The 27,951-nt window shown below is 46.2% G+C and overlaps 1 protein-coding gene across 27 annotated transcripts; it reads right to left on the bottom strand.

The window, feature by feature from the left end:
* Positions 1 to 27,940, bottom strand: TPM1 (tropomyosin 1). 27 transcript variants are annotated; one of them, XM_025918517.2, is made up of 10 exons: positions 27,713 to 27,928; positions 26,791 to 26,916; positions 26,464 to 26,589; positions 14,446 to 14,579; positions 12,243 to 12,360; positions 10,859 to 10,929; positions 10,021 to 10,096; positions 9,515 to 9,577; positions 9,164 to 9,233; positions 1 to 873 (listed from the first exon to the last, which is right to left on the bottom strand). In XM_025918517.2, exons 1-10 carry the CDS (start codon positions 27,824 to 27,826, stop codon positions 791 to 793), a joined length of 981 nt encoding a protein of 326 aa, XP_025774302.1. In that variant the 5' UTR covers positions 27,827 to 27,928; the 3' UTR covers positions 1 to 790. The 27 variants fall into 27 exon arrangements, with proteins under 27 accessions (XP_025774302.1, XP_025774305.1, XP_025774308.1 ...); XM_086710851.1 differs by lacking the exons at positions 1 to 873; positions 10,021 to 10,096; positions 26,791 to 26,916 and adding exons at positions 6,062 to 6,253; positions 7,675 to 7,753; positions 10,527 to 10,602 and having other exon boundaries at positions 27,713 to 27,922; XM_086710850.1 differs by lacking the exons at positions 1 to 873; positions 26,791 to 26,916 and adding exons at positions 6,062 to 6,253; positions 7,675 to 7,753 and having other exon boundaries at positions 27,713 to 27,921.
* Between the last annotated feature and the right edge of the window lie 11 nt (positions 27,941 to 27,951).

Genomic DNA, 27,951 nt, shown 5'->3' with positions numbered 1-27,951 from the left:
TTTAGAAAATGTCCTACAATGTGCATTTTATTCCATACCATTATACAATGTTTACATATAGTTATAACTCTTAAGAAAATGATTTTTCTTTACCAATTGTACGTAGTGCCTAAATCTTTCACTTGAACATGGAGAAATGGAGAGTGGAAGTCCACATCGAATGCTATCCTACAAGTTGTAATGAGCCGCAGGTGTGCCAATGAAAAGGCCCTAGAAGTCTTAAAAGAGCAGCGTGCCTTACAAACCCTTGGCGTTAGTGAATTCAGGCATACCGGATCCGCAGTCTCATCTCATAATAAAACTCAAGACAAAATAAATTAGTGTCGGACAGGATTCTAAATTGTACAATATTGAACGAAAGACCACAGTGGGACCTTTTGTTTAAAGTAGCACCAATCCACACCTGATTGCGTTTTCAACATTAACCTTCCTGTTGATACATCGTTGGCACTTTGAGTGGAAATCTTTCTGCTTTAGTGAGGATTCCTAGACTGGCTGAGTATACTGTGTTGCAAAACTCTCTAATAAGTGTGGCAACGTCAACCAGGGAAATGGCACATTTAAGTCATTACGGCCCTGCCATGGGCTCGCCTTGTCTGTGTGTATGTGTGTGTGTTTTCCCCACCCCCTGACCTAGCTGGTATCTTGTGGATGTTTCTGTGACAGTGTAAAAGTAAATAAAAATGCGTTTAAGGGGTTTCATGGTAAGCGTGGTGTTTCAAAACAAAACAAAACAAAACAAAACAACAACAAAACGACATGAAAGAGTGTGGTCGCAGCTAAGGAGGGTTCACATGTTGTTTAACTCCAGTAAAGTCTGATCCAGCATCTGGTGCATACTAAGGTTTTCTTCTTTGGCATGAGCCACTTTCTCTGTGATGGGATTAGAAAATTAAGTCATGAATAGTTGCACTTTGGACACAGAGGCGGTTTGTACATTTAGGCAGGCAAACATCAGTCACAAACAAAGATGAGATGATTAGGACAAGGCATGCTTGTAAGATACTGCTCATTTCCAGACAAGGACCTACAAAGGGAGAAGACATCTCTGACCGAAAGGGACTAGAGGCACAGCAGGTTCTCACAGAGCAGTCAGGGGAACCTCCACCAACAGGCCACTCTGAACAGAGCACGGGTGGGGCTTGGTGAAGGTCCCCCGGCCGTATGCCACGGGGACAGCGACGGTGCTTGCAGCACTCAAGTTACTTATGGCAGACATTTCTGAGTTACAGGCAGTTAAAGATCTGGGAGCTGTGTTTAACACAGAAGACAGAGATGATATAAGTAGATATTCTGACAACTTTTAAAATGATTTATTTCTGTTGCTCATTAAAAAAAAATATCCAAGTTTCATGCACACTTCAGTAGGACATTCTCTTACTATTCTTATATTTATTATTAGCATGACATTCTCACCAGATTCCAACAACACCATTAGACGGAATAAAAGCATACCTTTTAGACAATCAGGGACTTCTGACATGAGCTCCTGTTTTCAAAAGCTATTTTGCCCAAGCATAGGTACATTTAATCAAACGCTATACCAGATATTAAGAAGTTAGGAATATGAATATGTAATAGCAATATATATATATTATATATTGCATCATATATAATATGTATACGTATATAGTTACACACTCCTTGGCTTTGGCTTTCTAACTTAGGCAGAACTCATTCTCTGTGGGAAACAGAAAACAATTTTTGGTCCCCATTCTGTATCAGTTCAAACAAGAAGAACTGCGATTGCTGAATTGATTGTTATAAATATTTGATCCATATACATACACATAACTTTACCATAAAAGCAGTTTTGGGTCTAAAGAGAACTTAATTATTCCAGATTATAAGAGGAAGAAAGACGCAGATGAAGCCAGCCTTTCTGTTAACTCCCTCCATGTACGATTCTGCAGAGAGCAAGTGCTGTCGGCCCTATTAGTTGAAGGCATGGCAGTCCTGGACTTCCTGCCCATGGGCTCCATTCCTAGAATTCAGCCCAAGTTCTTTCCCACTTAAGTTTAATCCTCATTCAGGGCCAGCTTTAGTTGGTTAGTTAGGCGGCGGTTTTGCTCAAGTTGCTGGTAGAGTTGATCTGTACAGGTCAGCAAGCAGGTTAGCAGAAGAGAAGAGGCAGAAGGAAGACAGGTTAGCCAGACGTGGTGAAAGAGTTAACAGAGATCCCTCAGGTCACCTGCCGAGCAGCTCACCCTTACCCGGTGGTCGTCTGTCCCGTGCTCAGGAAGGATGGGTGGGAAAGGCCTGATAGACTCAGGACGAGCCAGGATTTCTCTCTTGGTGGCCAGGGAGGGAAAGGGAGTGACAGGGGCAAGAAAGAGAGAGGGGGAATGTTCCTCTTGCACCTTACTAAAACCCCTAGGTGAACGGAGCCGAATGCAGTTCCTGGCAACAGCCTGAGGAGCCAAGGCAGGGGGTCATGGTGGAGATCTTACAGTGAAACTTGAACCCACCCATTTTGCCCACCTCTTTCCGGAACCCCTTTCACTTGCGCTCCAGGGACTGGCTCTCCTTTCAGGCAGAACCAGGAGGGCCGCCCTCCCCCCTCCCCGCTGCCTGTGCACTCAGCTCTTAAAATGCAGAACTTGGGGCGCCTGGGTGGCGCAGTCGGTTAAGCGTCCGACTTCAACCAGGTCACGATCTCGCGGTCCGTGAGTTCGAGCCCCGCGTCAGGCTCTGGGCTGATGGCTCAGAGCCTGGAGCCGGTTTCCGATTCTGTGTCTCCCTCTCTCTCTGCCCCTCCCCCGTTCATGCTCTGTCTCTGTCCCAAAAATAAATAAACGTTTGAAAAAAAAAAATGCAGAACTAAGCTCCCTGTCGGTCCCCCAATCACCACCATACAGGGTGCACTCTGACCTCTCGTCGTTTTGACACAGGGTGCTACACTACTCAAACAGCACAACAACAAACCCGTGTCTCCACGCACAAGTGACGTAAAATTCATTTGCCGACTTCTTGAAGAGAATGGCGTTCGTGTGTGGCGCGAGATGGAGGCGTACAGCACGGACAAGACCTCAAACATCCACCAGGCCACCGGCACAGCATCAGTTTTACACACTGGCGTCTAATCTGCTCACGCGCTAGGGAGGCCAACTACAGGTGTCAGTCTGTATCTGATGGCCCAGGGGATGCCCCCAAAATGACAAGAACCTGGCATTTACCATGAAAAGTTGGAGGAGATACGACTGGTTCGAATGACAGTGACAACCTGGACCCAGAAATTCTACCGACCGATCTCGAAAAGCTGACAATCCTAACCCCAGGGAGAATGAACCCATCCAGCCTCTGGACCCCAGGGGTGTCGGGAAATTAATCAGTTCTCATATCAGCTTTCTCTGAGAAGTGACAGAAGATGGGGAAGATGCTAGGTTGCACTATGCTTTCTAGCTTAGAGTGTCTGCTACTTTGTCCTCTTTGCTCATCCTCATTTTCTGGATATTCAAAACCCCGGTCAAATGTCACCTCCTCCAGGTAGCTCCAAACATACACCATCTAGGAGTTTGGGCTCTCTTCACTCCTCTACCTTCCAGCAAAATGGCCAGCTCATCGAGGGCAAAGAACATTTTGGGCTCGGCTCTTCACCACCTCTCCGCTGCCTTCCACAGTGTCCTGCAAAGGACACATGCTTGGGGGTTGCAAATTTAAACCCCACTGGCAATATTACCGCTAATGCAGGGGGGCGATCGCCACGGGCAGGCAGGTTTGGCCAAGCTGGAATAAAAGAACTTTGGAGAAACCCTAGAGAATCCAGAAGGTCAATGTAAATTCAGCTTAAATGACAGCTGTCCCTCCACATCCCCCTCTGGGCCTGCTCCACTTCAGCTGTCATGGAGCTGCCATGCCTGGGTAGACTGGGGGCAGGAACCAGAAGTGGTTTTACATTCGCAAGTATTTTCTGCTCCTGTCCTACCTCCCAGATGTCTGGAGCCTCTAGTGCCCAGACTCAGGAATGCTTTCTGTTTGGTCCAACCAGGCTCTTGAAGCAGCTGCAGCTATGGCCTGACTCTTTGAACTAGAAACCTGGACGCCGGCAATTTCTTGACAGAATCAAGGTGCTATTTATCCTTTCGTGCACCCCTACCTCCTGGGGCTACTCCAGATTTGCCTTCCCAATGCATCATTTTCCCGTTTCTCCTTGTAGAATGTGCTTACACAAAGTATGAAAGTCTCTGCAAAGTCCCCCCCCCCCCCAAAACAGATGTGCCTCCAGAATTAACTACACATCTGCTCAGCAGAACTTGGAGACCTGTCATTTTGTCTATAGCAGGGAGTAGGGGCACTCAGAGAAGGGCCCCCTTCTATTACTAGGAAGTTAAAAAAATATATGACAGCAATCACGGTCAAAAGCAGACCCAAGGAGCTTTAGGGGGGAAAAATCCACAAAATTATAGAAGGCTTTTTTACACTCTCAAGGGAGAGACACTGACTTCCAGATTCCAAATTTTAAAAAGTCTACTACACCAGTATTAAAATGCTTTAATTTATGGCCCTCTTAAAGAGTATTTTTTCTCTACTCTGAAGTCTTTGTGGAGCAATTGACAATATTTTCAGTTTGTCTACATTTGAGTACAGTGGTATATGTCAACACTCTCAGGCTAACAAAAACAGATCAAGATCACTCACGTTTAAAACATAGGAGAAATAGAGCCAGACTGCTGAGCTGCAGAAATGTTGGGAATTAAGAAACAAAAATCCACATCATTTTAAAGTCCTAATTTTGCAATTTCTTTTAAAATCACTTAACCATTGGCGCGCCTGGGTGGCTCAGTTGGTTGGGCCACCGACTTCAGCTAAGGTCATGATCTCTCAGTTTTTGAGTTTGAGCCACGTGTTGGCTTTGTGCTGACAGCTCAGGGCCTGGAGCCTGCTTCAGATTCTGTCTCTCCCCCTCTCTCTATGCCTCCCCTGCTCACGCTCTTTGTCTGTCTCTCAATAATAAATAAACGTTAAAAAAAAACTTTAATCACTTAACCATTGTTTTTAAAGTAAAAATAGCGAAGCCTAAATAAAATATAACTGTATTCTGGGGCACCTGGGTGGCTCAGTCAGTTAAGCGCCTCTTGATTTCAGCGCAGGTTATGATCTCACCGTTCGTGAGTCCCAGCCCTGCGCTGGGCTCTGTGCTAACAGCATGGAGCCTGCTTGGGATATTCTCTCTCTCTCTCTCTCCCCATTCCCCACTCACACTCTCTCAAAATAAATAAACTTAAAAAAAAAAAAAGAAAACTGTATTCTGAACAATTTCCACTAACTACACTGGCAAAAAAAGAACCAACCCTAATGGTTATACTTTAATAACAACTACAAATGAAAAAAAAAACTGCTATTATCACAAAGATTATGTATGCACTACACCTCCTAAAGAATACAAGAGGTCCTTACGGGCACAAAAATGAATCTTGACTTAAATGTAACCATATGTAGAAAACTTAAGATGTCATCTCGTGATCTAAATGAAGGTGGCTAAGTAATGAATATACTTTTTAAAATCTTTAACTGTTCTTTGTGCTGTAAAGGAGGATCAACAATAATCTCAATAACATTGGCTCCAAGTTCCAGTATGTGAAGTCCCAGCAGTGTGGGACGGCTGTGGAGCCTTCGGCAGAGCCTTGTGTTAGTTAGCTGCAGCCCCACGAACAGGGCCAACTCAGCACTGACACATCTAACTACACCTCTGGCAGAGGAAGGCACTGCTCAAGGCACACCTGCCACTCCAACAAGCAATGTGCCCTGTGTGGGTTCTCAGTGAGGACTATACACCAGCACCATCACAATCTCAACAAAACAAAACACCCCACTCTTTAATCTTTGGAAACCAAAACTCTGAGAGGGACCCACGCTTGAGCATTTTTTAAAAGTCCAGTGAGGAACTAGTGCTTTACCAACTTTTAACATTCATGTTCAGAATGAAAAAAAAAAAAAAAGGGTAGCAGCCAAAACTAAGCCTCCTATGTGTGAAGCAGATTTGTAGTTTTATTTATTATTTAGTTTTGTTGAAACTGAAATGTCAATAAATAAGAAGTAAAAAGAATAGCAAACAGAAATAGCTTACACAGTGTTTATTTTACACTGAAATGAGGAGCTTCTGTACAATGGAAAGCAGTGTGCCTGGCTCTCAGGCAGGATGCTAAAAGAATGAGCCAGGTCAGATGGAGAACAGACAAACCGCAGAGCTCAGAGAGGTGGGACAGCCAGCTTGATGAAGGGGTCTCAGGAGAAGTGAAGCAAAGAAACTTATCTGCATGAGGAGAAAAGGTGGGAGAAAAAGAAAAAAAGTGGCACAATGGAAAAAAGGAAAAGCAAACTAACAGATGAGAGCAGCACTTGAAACCCAGGCAGGAAGCAGACATGCAAAACCCACTGCCAGCCGCACCTGCAGGAGGATGTCCCTCCTCGCCCACCCGTGTCTAGACCCAAGGCCAGCACAGGCCCCTCTGGGTGACGGTCCATCGTCAAGAAGGCCCATGCGTAGAATTCAAAAACAGGTTTTAAGCTAACTCACCTTTCAGAATATTTGAGCATTCTTGATGCCACAAATTTTACCTATAGAATCACCACATTTTAGCACCAGAAAAGACCTCGAGACAGATGTTCTGATTCACCCCCACATTTACAAACGAAGGAAGAGAGGATGGAATTCTCTCTACTTTCCACGGTGACAGTCACGTCTCTAACGGTGATGTGGAAATTCTATAGCCTGTAAGGCAGCAGGCACATGCCACACTCTTTACGCTACCATGTTCGTACACGGGTGGGTCTGAAATTTCCAGCTCATGTGGAATTCAGCGCTATATTATTAGAACGAAGAGAACGCTCTGTGGAACACTCCAAGTTAGAATTTAGAGAAGCAGAAGAAGTGTAACGCTTAGGTTGGGTTAGCAATACGTGGATTAGTTGTGTATGATCGAAGTTCGCATGTGAACAAGGTATCTACTCTCTCACTGCCTCACACAGTTAAAGGTGAGCCATTAACTGCTTAACTCATACTGTGTAATTGGTGGCTTGTATCCCAATTCTTTGACACCAGCTGTGGTGTTCACTGTGAATATTTCAATGCCTTTTATTTAAACACAGAAAATTAAAGCCTCGGTTATTCAGCAGATGAACCATTTCTCTCCAGAATTCTTACAGGTGAGGAAGAGATCATCTCTCAACCATTCCCTAGGCTGTACTGGATCAATCTCCTCTCAGATCCTCAGTAACCAGACACTTGAGGGTTCCTTAAGTGTACATTTCTTTTACCAAAAATGATCCTATTGTATTTAATCGAATCTCGGGAAACCGATCTTTGATATTTCCGGAGAAGCTCCTGCACCACTGCGTAGCCTTCTAGTTTTACTTGAGCCTAGTTTAATTTCCTAAAAGGGTAGTGCTCAAGCCATTCGTATTTCAGTTCACTGCTTGGTGGGGACAATCTAGCTCAGAGATCATGAAATAAACACATTCTGAAGGGAAAATGATGTGTATAGACTGACTTAATCTACTCGGCTCTTCTATTAGTAGAATGTGAGCAGACAATAACTATCCTAGATTATGCAGAGAGAGCAAACAGAAAGGTGTGAAGATGGAGATTCTGGAGGTACAGAAGGCAGCAGTGGTGAGTTTATCATATTAGCGCGAGGGCACGGATGTGAGCAGGCAGGGTGGATCAACATTTACATGGAAGTCATATCGTTGAGAGCGTGGTCCAGCTCCTCGCTGATGGCTTTGTACTTCAGTTTCTGAGCGTACAGCTCGTCTATGACCAGGAAGTGGAAGGCAGAGGTGCAAGGGCATGGAGAGTGATCAAGAGATGGAGGGTGAGCGAGGGTGGCATGGACACCATCCCCACACAGCAGCAAGAAAAGGGCAATGCATGAAGGAATTGATGCCGCAGCAGGTGGCCAATGCAGGAGGCGTGCGTTTTGTTTTTAAATGAATTGAAACAAAAACAAAAAGAACAAAACCCATTAGAAAATAAAACAAGAAAGACTCAATACGAAAAATCATAACAAACAGGATTGGTTTCTCAGTAAACCATGTTATACCCTGAATACAACCACAGAAGGCCGTCTCCTGGGTAGGTAATAGAATAGCTTTCCTTTCTATAGCTATATTTTAATTCCACTGGAGTAGTCAACCATCTGCAACTCTCAACAGTGGAAAAAATTCCCAAGGGCAGTGTTTTGGAAGAACAATTTGTGACTCTGTAATCCTTATCTGGCTCCGCCTTCAAGCCACTGACTTCCTGACCAAATCAGACCACTGGGATGTCGGTTTCTTAGTGTCCTGTGAGCTACTCCTTTGGTCTTCTCACTAAGCTACCCTGTTACTGGCCCACGAGGTTTGAAAAGCGAGGACAGCCACACGTTTATGGTGGGGCTCTTGCCAAGTCTGCAATTTAGTTTTTGTAGTGATGAAGGTTTCACACTTTGCTGTACTTTGGCAGACTGTTTTACAACCACCTGTCATTCTCTCTTCTCCACTAGCTTGGATGCCTTCGCCAGCCCCTTCTGCCTTTCTTGTATATTCTATGCATTCTCCTTTCTTTCCTTTTCATAGCTGACCTTTCACGAGCCTCAGAGTTCAACATTTAGGATTTCCGTGAGACAAAGGCAGGTGTTACTAAAACAAAAACCTAAATATCTTAGGAGAGAAAGGCTTGAACATAATCTCAAAAAACAATGTCCTATTACCCCCACCCCCCCTTTCAGAATATAGAGCATTTACCAAGATATTAAGGACTTAAAACCACAAGAACCCAACTGTTACATTGAGTTCACACTTGGAAGACGAGTTGTGTCTAAAAACGAATCCATGCCACTCTGACAATTAGGAGGTATCAATAAGCAGAGAATACACTAAGTCATTCTCACCTAACAACAACAAATAAACCTGCCCCACTTCTGCACAGTGTGAAGGAAAGCTGGATGGCATCTGCCCTTACAAAGAGACGTGCCTCATCTGGTGGCTAACAGTCATCTGGAGAGCAGAGGACTCAGGTCCAAGAGTTTAAGAGCCACAGAATGGAAACCCCAAAGGACAGGCAGGAAGAATGTGCAAGAGCAAAGAAGTATATCCAGGAGGATGCACTTGGATTGGCGAAGTGTTCCTCCAGCTCAGTTTTCAACCATAAGGACTAAATTAAAAACAAAACTTAAGATCTTACCTTCTAAGTCATCAATGCTTTTCTCCAATTTAGTTACTGACCTCTCCGCAAACTCAGCCCGAGTCTCAGCCTGTAATGATTCCATTTATTTTAGTCAAAATCGGGAGGCTTTACATTTCTGGGAGCTACAAATACAGGGAAAACTAGAGAATCAAAATCAAGCATAGCACCCATAAAACGGGTCTGAACACTTCAGTCAGTCACTAGCACAGCGCACTAACTCCAACACCACCTTTGAATATTCCTGACTTGGATCACCATACTTTTGAAATGAAGAAGCCCTGACCAGCTTTATACAAATGGACTCATTTAAAATCCAGTTGGCTTCATCTAAAACACTCATAGTATTACCTCCTTCAGCTTGTCAGAAAGGACCTTGATCTCTTCCTCGTATTTGTCTTCCTTCTGCGAGTACTGTAATTAGAAAGAGCGTTCCAGATGTCAGGCTACAGCTCACTCTATACTCAGGTCTTCTAATACAAAGAAAGCGCCAGCCCAGCCAACAGATGTTGAGGATCCCTTAGGAGGTAACGGAGCCTCTGGTATCAAATGGCACACTACAATACATTCTCTGTTTTCTTGCCTATTGTTTTACATGGGATAAGAACAAGATAACTTAGCCATGTGGCACTTGGTTTAAATTGAATTGTTATAGACGAGTCACATACTCAACATAAAAGATGTTCTCTATTAAAAATGAGAATCTGTTATCCAATAACCATCAGGAAATCACCTCAAAATCATGCCATTTGCTAAACAGTATGCTTTCGTCAGCAGGGCCTCAGAAGAGAAAAAGTTTGGGTCTTTCGAGCAGCTCTTAAAAGATGCTTCTCCCCCACACCATGCTCCTGGCCTACCTTCTCAGCCTGAGCCTCCAGTGACTTCAAGTTGTTCGTCACAGTTTTCAATTCTTCTTCAAGCTCGGCACATTTGCTAATGTTTTCGATCAGAGGCAGAAAGGGTGGGAGACAAGCCCAAGGAAGGAGGAGAGAAAAAGGAGAGGGATGGGAAAAAATGAAAACCGAGTCCCAGAGAACAAAGGGCTGCCTTAAAGTAGCCAAATCATTAGGTATTAAGGAACTCAATTGTGCTGAGGACACTGCCTCCTTAAACTTGCACCAGCAGAAAGGCAGGGTGACAAAAATCCAGTAATTTTGGAGTATGATAATTTGGCTTCTTTTTGGCTGCACCAAAGAGCATTTTGAAGGAAAAACAAAGGAGTTTAAAGGACCCAAAGAAAGCACTTAAAGCAAGACAGAAGACAGCAGAGGGTGTCGTTATACCGAACGAACCAGTAGACACTGGAAGCTGAAAGGCGTCTGGGTTGCAGTTAAACCTAAAACCACACATGAGCCATCAGTACCTTATCCTCTGCAGCCATTAATGCTTTCAAGGTCTGATCCATTATTCTTAATTGTTCTTCCAGCTGTCGAACTTGGCTGTTAGTGGACACAGGAAATGCACAAGGCCATTCTCAAAATCAGTGTGCAGGTAAGGCATGCAGTGATACACGCATTCATACAGACACCCCACACAAGTCCTCCGTGTTCCGTGCTCACAGCTCATCCATGTCAGATGAGCACAGGAGGAGCCTGGAGCTGAAACAGGTCAATGTGCAGCTGCCAGAAGGTCATGCTGTTTAGTCACTGCTCTGTAGCACCCCACACACAGCAGACCGGCACCGGGCCCGCTTACCTTTCTGAGAGCTCAGCCCGCTCCTCCGCACGTTCCAGGTCACTCTCAATGATGACCAGCTTACGGGCCACCTGTAGCAGGACAAACACAACACACACACACACACACATACCATGGGGCCAGCAAGCTTTGAGTATGGGGGCAGGACACGGAGGTGGGTACTGGCCCCACCGGCCCCTACAAGTTCTTATCGACAAATGAGATGACCCTCTTTCCTGTGGATGGGAGAGAAGCAACTCGCTACCCGGAGGGCCAGGGGAGAGCAGACCAGAGGCTTCTGCTCACAAAGACTCAGAGTCGCTCGTTTGGGGGAGGCAGTCTGATTTTAAGTCTGACTCAGGTGAAGTCCATTTAATTACAGGGCAGCCAGCCCAAGTGTGGAGGAAGGGAGAGAGAGGAAATTCACCATCTTGAAAATAGCAGAATGGTGAGACGAGATGCATCCGATGCTGTGAAGGTGGGGGCTGCCAAAAACCACTGAAAATAATCCTGAGAACTCTATCAATTTAGAGCTCTGTACCTCAACCTCCTCTTTGTGGAGGAGGTTAAAAATGACAACAGGATACCAAGAGAAGCTAACTTGAGATGAGCTGGTAAGATGACTAATGGAGTCAACTCTGTATTTAGCAGAGGAAAGGACCTGAGAGCTTCAAAGGGATCCTTTGAAGCATTTCAAAAGTAGCAGGCATAGTGTAACTTGGAAGTAATAATAGTAATAACGATGGTGGTAAATAACAATAATAGAAAAAAGGAGTGTCAATGCCATTTCAAGACAGCCGTGACACATTAAGATAAAACTAAGGCAACAGTCATGTTAGCTCTGTTATCACAGGAAGTTGTTCTCATGGAGACATGACCAGAATCTGATTCACCTGTGAACCTATCTTGATAACAGGATTCTACCACCTTGAAAAGAGAGGACACATTGAAAAGGGCCTCTTGAATCTACGCGGACTTTAGTGCATGGACTGTGTCCCTATGCTGCCTGAACTGGATCATGTTAGGTGAATCACACCAGGAAGAGCTGCCTGCACGGTGACAGTATGAGAGGTTCTTTCCACAAGTGAGGCCCAACTCTCCTCTCTCCTGGCCAAAGGTCTTTTGTCCTCGTCTGGGGGCTGCACAGCTGGGATATCACAGGGGAAGCTTTGGTCTTTCTCAGTGCTTTCTCAGCCCGGCTTCATGATAAAGACTGGGATGCCTTAGCAGGATCAAATAAGAACTGTTTTCTGGAGACAAAGGGAATCTGCTTCTCAAAACCACCCATGTCCACCAAGGAAGCAGATCGTTTCACTGAAGAACGCAAGGCTGTAAGCACTGCTTCCTGGCCCCCACCAAGGCCAATGCAGGGGAGTCTGTGAGGCTTTGGGCCCCAAGATCTGACCTCTTCATACTTGCGGTCGGCATCTTCAGCAATGTGCTTGGCCTCTTTCAGTTGGATCTCCTGAATTTCCATTTTCTCCTCATCCTTTTGGGCTCGACTTTCAATGACTTTCATGCCTCTGAAAAGGAAGACAAGCAGAAGACCCAAGGTTTAGAGGAGACCTCCGTGAACCCACACTGCGCTGCACTGGTCTGTGAGGCTTGGTGTAACTGGCAGACCAAAATAGAGCACAGGGCAGCTTTTATTTTCCAAACCACGAAGCAAGAGTTTCCAGAGCTGAAGGAAGGAAAAGACATACACTTCTCTGTTTGTTGTGAACGAAACCTCACACTTTCGATACTGGTGAAGCTATCCAGGGATCTAACGTTAAATGAAAGGTACCACGTCAGGATCCTGCTTGAAACTGGGAAGCATGGAAACAGGAAAAGCCAACATGCTTTACTTGCTATATAAATAATGAGATTTCTTCCTAGTTAGAACAAAAACAAATCTGTCTTCGCGTACTTCTTCCTACAAAGAAGGTAGCTGTTCTCACCCCATCAGTCACAAACGTAAACATTAGACCGAACCATGTGATGCTGCTGACACTTGACTATGTCAGACCTACAAAAATGACAACTTCATATGGGTCGACCTAATACTTTAGATGAAAAACTGTGAGTTTTGCCTTTAAGAGAATTCTTACATAATAGAGGTGTTGACAGAGAGATTGATGCCATCGTCTGTGCTGTCTCTGGATCTCACAGTGTTAAGTTTTCGAAAATGTAAACTGTTGTGGGATGTATTACAGTTTTATGGAATAAGTCATTTTAAAATGGGATTCATTAAAAAAAATAAAAATAAAATAAAATAAAATAAAATGGGATTCGTTTACCAAAATCTAAGTAGGCAGTTCAGATGATGAAGTACTACAGTATGTATCAGAAGACTAAAATTCTTGGCTTGTCTATAAATCCGCCGTGAGACTTTGGGCAGGCCACATCAACTTCTGAGCCCTCGTCTTCTCATTTGTAAAAAGAGGGGAGTGGGTAAGTGATCTCTGAATTCCTTTTTTTCCTACAAAGTCTAACATTGCCAGATTGCTTTTTACGTTTACTGGCAAGTATATTTTAGGAAGAATCAGCCACAAAACCACTGGCATGTGTGCATGGTAAAAGATGATGAGTCATCTTAAGGAATTCCAAAACTCTTGGTTAGGGAAGAAACAATAAGCAGCAGTGAACAAGGAGCTGGAAACTTCAACTTAAATGCTTCTTTAATCTTCAAGGCTGAAATCACTCTTTACCCATGGTGGTAGGGTGCTCACTTCTATCAGAGTGAGTGGACAGAAACTCACTTCTATCGGAGAAGGAGAAATGGAAAGAATGACGGATTGCCTTCACCTGCCCAGGCCACAGCACCGATGCACACTCCCAGTGTTCTGAGCCACCACATTACTCTGTCATGCTTCCAAGCAGGAGAACTCTCCAGTTCAGTCTTTCTTGGAACGCTTCTATGCAATATGAATACATTAACTTGAGCAGTTGAACAACTTCTAGAATACACGGAGTTGTGCTGGGCTATATGGCCATGGTATTCCTTTACTACCACAAAACTGAATCTTGGAGTAATAATCAGGTGGAGCCAGGTTACAGGGAGTGGGTTCTGAATACACGAGTATCCGACTATATTTACATGTGCACCAGTATCTTACCAACATTACTAAGTCCAAAACAATTTACTTTTGCAGATAATATTTCTGTTTTATCTGTGCTTCCTCTTCCACCAATTTGCTGGGTTACTTGACAACTGATAGTCCATGGTTCATTTATCTGGGCCCAGTCTCCTTGGCGTATTTTAAATAAAGTTTATCTTTTGGAAATGTCTAACTGCTCTGCGGTCAGCAAGAATGAAAGAACCAATAGTCATCCCTAGAATTTCTCATTTAAAGGTCCATCTCCCTCTCTGGACGATGAGCTCTATGAAGGCAGGAATAGGAGCTCTTTCTTCTTTGTAACCTTGGGATTTCAAACAGTGCTTTGTACACAGGGGCTCCACTAACGTTAAAGGAACAAACCTAGTAAAGTTATACCTGGGATCAACTGAGGAGATGATCCCACCAAGGCACTGTAAAATTGTGAAGCCCCAAAGATCAGAGAAGCCCTCCTGTTCCACCCGGAGGAGAGGCCTGTGCAGAAAGGTGGGCTGGGAGAGGCACCCTCACCTCTCACTCTCATCTGCTGCCTTCTCGGCCTCCTCCAGCTTCTGCAAAGCTGTTGCCAGTCGCTCCTGGGCACGATCCAACTCTTCCTCAACCAGCTGGATGCGTCTGTTCAGAGAAGCTACATCGGCTTCAGCCTAGGCAGAGACAGTGAAAGGCATTTCAGACTGGGAGAGAAAGTGAGGGCACTGCCTACAGGAAGTGGCTGAGTCAGAAACACCGATTTCTGACAGGAAGCCTGGCCGTGTGGTGAGCTACCTCTAAGTGCATTACACACCCTGGTCAAGTCCAGAGTTCTCGAAGACACTGCTACATTGATTTATATAGTGAACGTCCACACTTGCGTGTGTTAAGTCCACACGCACCATTCTCAGTGGAGAGAGGGACCGTTACCAAGTGCTCTCTCACTTGGTTCCTTTCTTCCACAGAACTCCACAGTGGGTCCCCCTGACTGCTAAAGGGGCGCTTCATTACGGCCACCTCACTCACGGGGGCTCAAGAACTGGGCAGAGACAAGACCCACCCAGGGTCCGCCACATAGGACAAGAGCAGTCCAGCCGGAAACCAGACTCAGGAGTCTGCATTCTCCTTCCTCCTGGCTACTTTCTCAAAGGAGTCTTAAAAGGAACTAAAGTATTTAAAAAGTCAGCCGTTCTAAAATATATGCCATACAGACACAACCGCCCCTCCCCCACTCCCGTTTCAGTAACCCCTTTAGGAGAACTCGGTCATATGCTGGAACAGGGCCAAGACAAATTTCCCAAGTGTTCTTGAGATAAGCTTACTGGCATTTCTTGCAAGGTTGTTACAAGAAAAGTTTCAAACTCCTTAGGAGAAAGCGGTACAGATACTATTTTTATTTAGTATCTGTATCTAAATTAGAGATGTTACTTTTCGGGGATGCAATGATTAGCTGCTATCATAAGCACTTTTTACCGTGAGCCTCAGAACACTTGCAAGTCTATGATGATCCGTTACATACACTTGCATTGGTGTTTGTTTCAATATTATGCCTGGAAGTCAAAGAGAGAACTTACTAATCAGGTACCATTTCCTCATCTGCAGCCACTGTGAATGTGTGCTTATCATGGGGTGAGAGAGAAGGTTTTCAGGACACCACTTTAGAGTTTTCTAAAAATTACCATACATACTTAAGGCATGCCAGTTCTATCCATATTTCTGTGTGCTTTACTCAGTTGGAAGCTTCCTACATGTAAGGAATCATAGTTCTCTGCACAGAAAGAATATGGGCTCAGTAAATGTCTACTGAATAAAATAAATAAGACCGACATAATTTAAACAAAAGCAACTTTCTTAGCTCATGGACTCCTGATGTACACAGTCTGAAAGGCACATGTAGTGAGAGGCTGTGATTATGGCCTTGAATGAAATGAATACGAGAACGTTCAGCTCTTTGCTCCTCTGGATTTGTAAAATTTTAAATGCCAAGTTTTGTCTGGGGAAGAGAAGTCATTAGGGCATCTCCAACCACGGTGAAGGACTCTTTATAAAAAATTCAAATACACTTTTATCTCAACAAAAATTAACTATGTAGTAGTAACAGGCTGACAGAGACAGGGAATAGGAGAAATGGGAAATGACTCTGAGGAGGACAATTTGCATCCACATAGGCCCACAAAGTAAATCCTTAGGGGTGCACAGCTAGTAATGGGTTCTGCTAAGTCTGACCGGCTAATAAGTATGTTTTTTTTCTAGAGGAGGAGAGAGGGTAATAGGGACAATGCATTTCTTACATGAAAGGAACTGTCGTTCTAGCCCTATTTCTTAAAAATGGGAAGGAACTATACATTAAGGTCAGGTCAGCTTTGTTCACTTTTTTTGTATTTTCCATTTCTAACACAATTCTATTCCTTTTATGAATGGGGCATGGTGGTGGGGGGTTGTCAGGAAACAAGCAACTCCGAAAGCCGAAAACAAAAACGAAGAGCAAAAACAAAAATACCTTAGTAGAATGTCTAGGTCATACACTTGAACGTATTCCTCACCTTTCGTTATTATTTTGAATATGAAGGCAAGTATCTTCGTTACAGGTGCTATGGCCAGAGAAATGTCAACACGATTTTCAAAATGTTTTCTTGTAGCCACCACACTCTAAGGTTCTGCTCTGTGTTTCACCTGGACCCCAACCCTGAGGACTTTGTACTCACAGAAAGAACAGGGTTTATGCTCTGAGGAAAGGACCTTCCGGGTGGCAGGGCAGTCTAGGTCCCCAGCTTGTCATGTGGCCAGGGCATGGAGAGTAAGGAGACCACGCCCCCACGCTCATTCCTGCTCTGTACACAAGATCTCCCTGCCTAAGCGGCCCCCGCCAATCTGTAGCTTCCTTCTTATTGCCCCTCACTCTAACCACTCCTTCCTTTAGCTCTGGACCCTGATATGTAAATGTCACTAACTCTTTCCTAGGAGCGTGTCGTAGAACCTTCGACTTCTTGGCACTATATAGGGCCTCATACAGGGCCCCCAAGCAACAACTGGGAACGGAGGTCCATTCTAGGAGCCAGGACCGTGCACACAGCAGACCTGTGGCTGGTTCACAAAATGGGGTCTCAACTGTTTATCTGGAAGAGTCTCTAGGCATCATCCAGCAGTTCCCACAACTGGCTGTCAGAATCCCCTAGAAGAGGCGTATTAATAATGCAAACTTCCAGGCCCCATCTCCAGAAATTCTGATTCAGGAGGTCAGAGGGGAGGGCAGACATCTGCAACATAAATACGCAACATGTTCCATCCCTCCACCTTCCCGGCCCCACCATCCAAAGAAGCTGGCAAGTCCTGTGGGAACCACTCTTCCAGCTCTCCTTTCAAAAGAAAGGAGAGAGGGAGCTTTGACCCACAGTGCTGACCCTGCTCGGGCCATACAGACATCAGTGGGAGACAAGACTAAAACCCCAGTTGCCTGGGTCCTCGTGTGTGGGCTCGGCCACTTCTCATTGCCTCCAGGGATCTCACAGCAGCCCTGGAATTGGTGGTTCTTACCTCTTACTTCTCTCTTCCTATGTTAGAGTGGCAAGTCCCCTATAGCCTCTCTCAACACAACTCCCCATGTGACAGAGAGGCTTTGATGACAGGCCTAGGAGAACAGTTACTGTACTGCATAGCATCCACTAAACAAGCTCTCTCCGTCCCTTCAGAGATAAGGTATGGTATTCCACTGAAAACTTCACCAAGTAGCACTCATGGGTGACACCTCACAGGTAGACACAGAGCATCTGCCCTCAAGCTGGGAAGCCAACACCCGCTGCCCCTGAGCTTTCACAGCAGCACGGGCAAAGGTGCTTGTAGGCTACAGCTGGGACCTGGGAGCAGTGTCTGGGGTACGTCTATCTGCACGTAAGCTTTCCCTGGGAAAAACCTGGACTCCCACTGGCTTCTCAGGCCGTTCCACACTGGGATGGCCGCAATTTTGTTTCGGTCCCTGCAACTCAAGTTTAAGTCCATAAATTAATTAAGGAAACTTCTTACTCTTATTTTTACTTGTGTGTGTGTATATGAGAGAGAGAGAGAGAGAGAGAGAGAGAGAGAGAGAGAGAGAGAGAGAATATGAATGATTGAATGAATATATGTGTGTGCTTTGGATTACGCTCTGTTCAAAAGGCCTCTAGCTCTTACCTTCACTAGCCTTTTATTTCTGGTATGTGTTTTCTAAGTTCTGAAGTTTATTTAGGTATTCTCTAAGGTTCCTTCATCACAGAACCTGGGTAGTCTACTTAAGATTTAACCTTCGGTTACCTCTGCCAGTACAAGTCCCCAGCCACATGAGTATCTGTTATTTAAAAAGCACATATAAACAACAAGGAGTGTGGGAAGGGTCAAGACTCCAGACGCAAATCATTTCCAGGCATGGAAATCACCCTTAGTGCGCTGGGTTGGCTTCTTCTAAAAATGTGTTGATAACTGCTGGTGGAGTCTTTCAGTTTGGGATGCTAGTTTCTTTTACTTCAAAAGTGCTATTGTGTCCCAACATGTAATGAGCTACTCAGAAAAGAGACTGCTATATTAGTAAAGGCTACCAATTATCTTCCTGCAGATCTGTTGTTAAACAGCCAGCAGGCACTTTGCAGTTGGGCCTGGCCTGTCCCTGCACCCAACCCAAAGGTACCAGCTACCTACACGGAAAACAAGGGTAGGCACACCGCTCTCCCAACCTCAACAAGGTACTATACAGAATCAAGGGTAGCAGGGCCACTTCAACATAGCAAACTATTACTCCAAATCAGATTTGACAGCAAACTTTTATGATGCCTACATTTTCATGAAATCCAGATGTTTTGGCCAATATAACTAAATAAATATATATACATATATGTGTGTGTATATATATATATATATATATAGCAATGGTTTTTACTTTAAAAAAGTATTCTTGTTAAAACAGTCAAGAAAATAGTAACTAGGAGAGTAACATTATATCCTAAAAAATGATCCTCTGGAATATGTTTTCAAAGTCCTGCCTGAACCAGAGGGGAACGTGGGATGACCAAAGGTCAGGCATTTTTATTTCATGCAAACTGTAGTTATACGGCGAAGGTTTCACCCAACTTGCTGTGTAAGACCAAGTGACTACAGCCAAGTTAAACTTCTGCCCTTATATGGTAAGGAAAGGGGAAAAAACCACTGATGACATTAAGGGGCACTCCCATGGATAATAGATAAACACAACCTCCTCTATCTGTGCCAAGGCCTATAATTTATGAGGCATATTTGTATAATGAGGGAGAACGGACATGAACAGGGCATTGTAGTGCCCTTGCCTTGCCTACATATGAAGACAGAAATCCTGAGTGTATATTACAGTCATTGCCAGCCTGGGGTTGCCAATGTGAACACAAAGCGCACTCTTGAGTTTCCTGGTCTCAGAGCTATTTACCAACTTGAAAGTGGGAGAGGGTAGGGGATTTCTGTTAATTGGTTATTTCCCACGATTTAATAAAATTACTAGTTGAGAACCTACAGGATACATCTTTAAGTCTCGTTGTTTGCTGGATACCACCCAGAAAGGAGGAAAGACTGGCTCCTTCTTGCTACTCTTTCCTTTGATAATAACAAAAACACACAAAACCCTAGTGTGTCACAAGACCTAGAGTCAATCATTATATCAAGCAAAGTATCCTCATTCCAACATTTTGAAGGGCCCACACACTTTGGAAAAACAAACCAGTAGGAAATAAGGGATAACCAAGTTTTCCAAGGTAGTGCTAGCCTAAGAGGGCCTATTAACTACAGTACGTCTGAACTTTTCAGAATCAGAACTTAGGGCCAACTCTCCAGTCAAGTATTTCTTGCAGCGGCTCATGATTTTGTCACTAAACCTGTATCCTTGTAGCTAAGAGAAACTGACTGCTAGCTTAACTCACAGCTATGTCTGACAACTACCAAGAGACCACCTTAAATTAACTCCCTCTAAATTACAGTTGCAGAAGTTAGGAACAACTCTCAATCTGCAATGGTCTCTTCTGACTCAGTCCTCAAACTGCTATCTTAAAAGGTTCTGGGGTGCCTGGGTGGCTCAGTCAATTAGGCACCCGACTCTTAATTTCAGCTCAGGTCATGATCTCATGGTTGTGAGATCGAGTTCTTGTGTCACCAGACTCTGCCCCGGGCGTGGAGTCTGCTTAAGATTCTTTCTTTCTCTTTCTCTCCCTCCCTCTCAAAAAAATAAATAAATAAATAAATAAAGTTCTGTGTCCAATCAACCTGGATAGAGTGTTTTCAAAATTACTTCCAAAAAATTCAAACTATTTAAACCACGTTAAACACAAAGCTTTGAAAAGAATGAAAGCATCATCTTTAGCCAGCAGGCCCAGGAAGACTACCGTTAGAAAAATGACGTACAAAAGAGAAGACATGTATAAAAGTAACAATATGCCCTTCATAAAATTAATCTTCTGTGTCTAACATCAAACACTAAGACAGGAGTCTATAGAAGGCTCTCCTGCAGAGGACTACATGTTCCCTTTCTGAGGAGGGTGAGGGGAGTTCTATCTACTCACTTCCACCACTCATGCCACCTCAACCAAACATTTCCTCCAGTCTGCCCACATCCTCTCTCCATCAAATTCCCAAAAGACAAAAAAAAATATCGGTTAAAGCGTTTATATGCAGTGCTTTGACATGTAGTGAAAAGAGTAGGCCATTTTCAAGACCCTTTGAATAGGTGGTGAACTGAAGGCAAAGGAGCAAAGAACAAAGCCAAGTGCTGTGCAGTTTTAATACCAGCTGACATTTAGCACTTACTCTGTTGTGTCAAACACTGCTGTAATTTCTTTACACATACTAACTCCTTTGGCCACCTCAACAGGTAGGCATTATTATTATCCACATTTTAGAGTTAGGGATCTGAAAGAACGAGAAGTTATTCTGCCCAGCATCTCACAGGGAGTAAGTAGCAGAAGCCAGAATTCAGATCCTGGCAGTCTGGGTCCAGAGTTCTCATTCTTATCCATCATGTTCTATTAGTTCTAATGGTTCAAGGACAGCTGTTAGCCAGGCAGAGAGAGAACTGGAATCATTTGATTGCCCTGTCAAATTCAGACACATCAATGGGATCTTTGCTGACTTGTTCTCAAGAAAACTGTCTTTCTTATTAATTTCCTGATTCCTGTCTGTATTTTCCACCAAATTTCCTCTAGTTAGGCCTTCCTCCTAAGAGGACCCATTTGTTTCTATGTATTTTATGCAAAACAGGTATTGAAGTTTCTGCAGCCAGCCATATTGCCATTACAAACACCTAACCGGTAGGATTTACTCAACTCAGAAGAATGGTCCGTATTAAGCACAGCTGGACACCATATTATGCTTGTCATAAATCTCCCAAGGTGTTTGAGTATCCTGATTTAAAACACACACTCAAAAATCAACAAATAGCAAATGCCTGAGCTACCTCTGAAATCCTGTTCCTGTATGTTGGATACATTTGCCTTAGGAGAAAGGAAGGAAACCAGGTATTACATTCAACATGGGGGAGGGGGAAGCCGGCAAGAGAATACACCCAATGATCGTTGACATGTAGCCAACTCTTCTCAATACTCGATAACAAAGGAATATCTGTATAAGACCGCTAGGGAGGAGAGATGGTTAATACAAAGGGAAAGGTAAGCGGGTCTCATACTATGCATGTCATATGTATGTCAGAGCCCGGCGCTGTCAATGTCTCAACCACCACAAAGAAAACCAATGGTCAACGGGGATGGTGGAGTTTAGCATCCCCCGGCCCTAAAGTCTGGCAGTGCCCCAGACTTTCCCTGTCAGCGCCCCTTTCCAAAGGAACGGATTTCCAAAAGGATTTCCCTCTTCCCTCCCCACCCTTCGAGTAAATAATGCCAGCAGCGCAAAGTGCACATCCCGAGGGACCCGAGACACCCGGGCCGAACGCAAATAACCCCAAAATAGAGCCCTTTCTGGGAAAGCGCTGCTTCCAGAACCTTCTCAACACCACTCCTGCTTCCCCTCGGGGCTTTTACTTTAAACCAGCGAAGATGGAAAGGAAAGGCTGAAAGGAACAGGCAGGGCCCCTCCCTAGAGTCCGACGCCAGCTGCCCCAGGTGCGCCAGGTGCGCCCCTGGAGGCGTGGGGGCAGGGGTAGGTGGGCTCTGGAGGGCCCTGCACCGCTCTGTGGGCCCAACTGGGGCGGAGGCGCCTCTGGGTGGGGGTGGGTGGGCAATGGGTGGGTCCCTTACGGTCTCCCTCAGCTTCCTCTCGTAGTCCAGCTCGCGCTGCAGGCTGCCCGCGCGCTCCTCCGCGGCGTCCGCCTGCTCCTGCAGGCTTCGGATTTTCCTCCGCACCGCCTCCAGCGAGCTGCTCCCGGCCATCGCGCGGGGCGGCGGCGGGCTGGCCGGCGGACTGCGGTGAGAGAGACCGGCTGCTGCGCTCCAGCCACCGCTGCCGCAGCCGCACTCCTGAGCGCCCGGCCGCCCCGCCCAGGCCGCGCCGCGCAACGGCGGCGCCCCCAGCGGCCCAGGACCAGCCCGGAAGTGGCGGTCTCCCGGGCGGCGCAGGCGAACCGCAGGCGGGTGCGCGAGCGCCGGGGGCGGGCACAGAGGGCGGGGCGCGCGCCGCGGACCCCGGGAATATGCAACCCGCGTGAGACACTGCGCATGCTCGCGGCACCGGGGCTGTCGGAGGTGGTGGACTCGCTTTGGGACACCTGGAGAGATGGGCCCGGCCGGGAGGGAGGCCAGCGCGCCAGGGATTTTACTGCGATTCCTAGCGCCCCTCCTTGGCTCCGTGGTGACCCCGGGTAACGGACCTGGTTGCTAAGGGCGGTGGTGCCGCCTACTGGCGGCGGGAGTTCGCACTCGGGAGTACAGAATTCCCAAGCCCAAGAGAGAAGCTGAGTGGAGGAGTTTGGGGCCTGAGTGTGTCCCCAGGACCTTTCCTCGTTATAAAGAACTACATCACACAAGATCCTAATCACAACAACCTTCCTCTTTCACTAAACTCACTAAGTGAAAACCACTAACATATTGCATTAACCTCGATTAAACCTAACATATTGATTAAACCTTTCTAAATGCAGCGTTCCTAGGTAGGTTAGAATCCGGCTCCTAGAATCTCTCCTGGCTGTTGACTTTGGCCGAGTAACTTGACTCTTCTGGGCTTCATCTATAAAAGTGGAATGAATAGCAGTACTTCCCTCATGGGGCTGTGGTGAGGATTATGAAATAAAACAAAGTGCCTAGCACAACACATTGTACATAGTTAACTCAAATGATAGCTTTAGTGAATAAATATGCAGGCACTGCCTTAAGAGTCAGGTGGGGGTCCATCACGGGCTGTGTTCTCAGGGCCACGAACCTCTTTGGGGCTCACTTCCCTTTCCATAAAAACAATCATCTCACGGGTCCCTTATAACTTACAAGCTTCTCTGGTTTTAGATCAGCCTCAGAGATCTTCTGGAATCTGACCAATTCTGGGCTGGACTGAGATGCCTTTAAAAGGCACAGCCATGAAGGCTATAGAACACTATGAGAGCCTTTGGCTACAGCTGGATGAAAACCCAGTCTCTGGGAACCGTCCTCTGCCAATTCTCCCATTTGGGCTGCGTTTTTAAATGCCTTCCAAATCTCATGGCTTTCTTCCTCACCTTTCTCACAGGAGGCCCTTCAAGTCAATTCCTGATGTATTTAAGTGTGGGAATAATGAAGAACAAAGACATACTTGACAACCCCGTCCTCCTTCTCCAAAGCCCTAACAGGGAACCTCCTTTGCTTTCCTGATTCATTTTCTATGGACTTTGTCACAGTCTCCGCTGAGACTCTCACAAACCTCAGCATGTGCCCTCACGCCCTGTAGGTGGAGCCTCTCGCTTTGTTTCCACACAGTTCATCTGGTCATGCGGGAGGTTACAACGCCTCCCCCAGAGGAGTCCGGACAGTGGGCTCCAACTTTGAAGGTGGAGGAAGGGGGCGCCAGGGAAACTACTGGACACTTGCAAGTGCTCTAAAGCAGCCAACTAATGACTTAATGTCCTGCTTTTCAAATACCTGGGAAAGACAGTTTTAGGTGAGTTCATGTTAATGCTGATGTCATTATACAAGAGTTTAGGACAGTTCTCAACCTTGGGTGCACATTTAAAAAATACTAATGCGTGGGTTCCACTCCCAGAGATTCTGATTTAGAGATTCTGATTTAATTGGCCTGGGGTGCAGTCTGGATTTGGGCTTTTAAAACCTCCCTAGGAGATTCTGTTTACATAAGGTTGAGAATCACTGATTTAGGAAGCAAAGACCTGCAAGGAATAAAGACTCACATGCTGCAAATATCAGATACATCACAATATTGGCGAAGGGGTTGGGGGCCAGAGAAAAAATGGAGCCCTTGATCCCATTCAGCCTCATTTAGGTGGAACACCAAAAGTTTCAAAAGAAAAGCATCAGGATGCTTGCTACCTTGTGAATTACAATCTTTTAAGCTAGGAAGACCCTTCTTTTGGAATAAAATTTGTAAAGTATTGGTAAATATGTAGAAAAAGGTTTTAAGTAGTAGGAAAATGTAAAAATGTTTTTAAATTGGTGAGTAATGACAGTGAAATGTCCTAATTCCAAATGTAATATGATTCTACCTCAGGAAGCTGACCTCCTATCTCCCGCTTTCTTTAGTGATATCGGTCTCTTCCTCCTTAACTCTTGATTATTTTTGTTAGGAAATCACTTTAAATATAGCATTTCTTTGCAAATGTTCTTCTTCAACATCCCTACACATTCCAAACAATCTACAATATCTTAAAAGTTCAATGATCAATCTACTATTAAAAAAAAAAGTACCATATTAGGGACAGTTTTCCAGTAGGAAACCAAAACACAGTTTCAAAAAGCTCCCTCCCTTGCTAACCCCGCCTCCACCAAGGTGGCTTTAAATATCCTCATCCACTTCTGCCCCACTTCATTCCAAAGCTCCCTTAAACAAGACTTTTCAATAAAGACATGATAGCACTACATAGTTACAATAATTATGATCTTTTTTTTCCCTTTAAGAATTGTAGTCGCTTTTTTCTCCTTCAGTCTTACTAGGCTATTTTCAAATTCTCTGCATTCTTTTCCTTATAAGGAATATCTCTCCTTGATCTATCAGCGGCTCTTTTGAAAAAGCTAAATAAACGTCCTGCTGGAGAATTTGGGGGAGACAGACATCCTCCATTTAGCCTTACACGAAGCAGACATATGATCTACATTATACAAAGCAGACACAGAGTTATATGTGTTTTTTGGCTCTTTTTCTAAAGCCAGGTAGTTTGTAGCTTTAATGTTTTAGCTAAGTCAGTGCTTCTGTGAACGCCGTTTCCAGTAATCTTGATGTTCATTGAAAAAAGAATTTTTTTTTTTGGTCGATTCTAAATGTGCTATGTCTGGATTTCCCATTTGCAAAGCATGCTTGGAGATTACATTTTAAGCCTTTCACGCCACAAAAAGCCATTACTGGTTTCAAGGCCCAAGACCCTCCAGCAATTTGCATTTTACTCTCATACAAAAAATTCTGCCATTGTGCTTGGTAGTTCAACTTCTGGGCACAGCTTTCCCCGGTGCTCATACATTCTTGGAATTGTTACTAACTTCGCAAGGAATTCTTTCCTAATTGGGCCTCTAGCCTTAATGAGCTTCTACAATGGAATCCAACAGTGTGAAAAGAAGTCGTTCCTTTGGAAATCTAATGCTTGGCTTGACTTATGGAGCAGAAGAGACAAGCTCTTCAGCTAAAAAGATTCCAAAGGGCAATGGACAAAGTGCTGGTAGAGTTTTTGCAGTGTGTGCATCACCCCTGAAACTATGTGGTGGTTGTCAGAAGGCTGACAGGTGGGGGTGGGGCAAGCAGGAGGGGCAGGGGGCAGTTAGCTCACTATACCATATAAAGCACTGAGCTATATATAACTCCCAGGGTACTTTCAGGATCTAGTGCTGTCAGACTGCAGACCCAAGCAAGTATCATCTTCCCAGGCAGATCTTAAGGGCTGGATTAAGGCTTCCCTAGTGAGCAAGGAGGCCTCAAGTGTCTCTGCACCCCAACATCAAGCTCGGCCTTCTAAGTAAAAGTAGCACCATGTCATTCCTTCAATTTAGAGACCAGGCCCTCTGTACCCTGACTAGACTCACCATTGAAAACCAGGCATTCCCACCCACCAGAGGCTGCAAAGGAAAGAAAGTAAACTAGGCATTCTGTTTGCACAAACCTTGGTGATGACACCGCAGAGGTTTTCTGCCACCAGGGAGGCAAGGTTCACCTCCAGCATCCAATTTCAGCCACTCCACTCCCAGCTTCTCACCCACCCACCTCCACCCCCAGGAGTGGGGGAAAGAAGGAGAAAAAGAGAGAGGAGTGGATGAAGTATAAATGAACGTGTGCAATAGAAGTCTGAGGCAGCATCCAGTGCTCTGGGCCATGTCAGGGCTGTGTGCGGGTGTCCAGCAGGAAGAGGTGACCCTCCTCCATTGCCCCTTGGCCATTGTGGTGACCCTCAGAGTGGCCACTGGGCAGGAGTTGAGGGAGATACTGTGTGCGTGCACTTACGTCAGTGGCCTTTTTCTCCGCCAGCTCCAACTTCTCCTGGGCATCTTTGAGAGCCTCGGAGTATTTGTCCAGTTCATCTTCGGTGCCCTTGAGTTTCTTTTGCAGCGACACCAGCTCATCTTCCAGCTGGGAGTTGGCCGTGAGGGACGGGGAGGGGTGGGGGTGGGGTGCAGCAGGCAGCGTGATCCCGCGGGGGAGGGGTGTGGGTGCACAGAACCAGAAGGACAGGGACAGCAGAGAGAGAGAGGGAAAGACAGGGAGGGAGAGAGAAAGAGAGAGACAGAGTTAGCCATTCGTGCGCCGTGCTGCGCCGCGCGCCCCGGGTACCTTGGCGGCGGCCTCATCCGCGGCCAGGAGGCTGTCCTCCGCCTTGTGCAGCTCCTCCAGCACCCGGTCCCGCTCGTCCTCCGACGCCCGCAGCAGCTTCTCCTTCGCCGCGATGTCGTCCTCCAGCTGGGGGGCAGCGGCGGGCGGGCGCGGGCGGCCGGCACGGACCGGGTGTTAGACACACACAACACACGAGCGCCTGGTTGGCTGCGGCCCCTCGGCTTGGGGCGCTGCCGACTCGGGGTTCAAGGGTCTCTAAGTAACCTCTTCTCTCCTGAATATGGAACCGCACTGTGGCCCACCCTGCACCCCCACCTCCCGCGGGACGAGAATCCTGCCAAGGTCCCAGCGCGCTCAAGTCCACCACTGGGGGTGCAGAAAAACGCCCCAGTCTCCCTGGCTTTCGGGCCGTACTCTCCATTCTGTTCCATCTTTGTTCTTAGGAAAAAACTTCATGACTCGACCCCCCCCCCCCGCCCCCACCTCCACCTCCCTGCCCCTTCCCCCTGCTCAGGCTCTACCCCAGTTGAAGGTTTTATTCTTTCCAGTCAAAAGTCCAGAAGAACTTCTAACACTTTCTGGACTCGATTCACCCTAACCTACTCGTCCCCCCACTCCGGTCCAACATTGATCCCCGATCCTGAGAGTCAAGTGTCTCTAGGGGTTGAGAAGACCTCGCGGGCTCTGGGAAGCCGAGGAGGGAAATAAACGTCCCCGGACGAGACCAAAAAGTTAGCGTAAGCCTGAGTCTTGCTCTTCCCCTCCCCCTTCTCAGCTGCGCGTCCCCGGCCTCCCAGGAGTGGCGTGGTGGGGAGTGGCTCCCCTTGTCCTCGGGGTGAGCGGCCGGGAAGGGGTGCCAGGCGCTCAGGGCCCGGGGGCGCCGTGAAGGGCGGGGGCAGCGCAGGGCCAGGGAGGCGCAGACCTGCTTGCTCCTGTCCTCCGCCGCCTTCTTATCGGCCTCCGCCTGCTCCGCTCGATCCAAGGCGTTCTCCTTGTCGAGCTTCAGCATCTGCATCTTCTTCTTGATGGCGTCCATGGTGGCGGCGGCGAGGGGCCCTGGGGCTGCGGCGGGAGTGGAGAGGCGAGTGCGCGGTGGGGCGGCCGAGCCGAAGTGCGAGCGCGGAGCCGCCTGCTGCTCCCAGATATGTACTTTCCCAAGGG

This window comes from Puma concolor, chromosome B3, assembly GCF_028749965.1.
Source record: "Puma concolor isolate L17-30 chromosome B3, mPumCon1.1.hap2, whole genome shotgun sequence".
Classification (NCBI taxonomy): Eukaryota; Metazoa; Chordata; class Mammalia; order Carnivora; family Felidae; genus Puma; species Puma concolor.
Note: the sequence above shows the minus strand (reverse complement) of the source record. Positions and strands in the feature narration are given on the sequence as shown.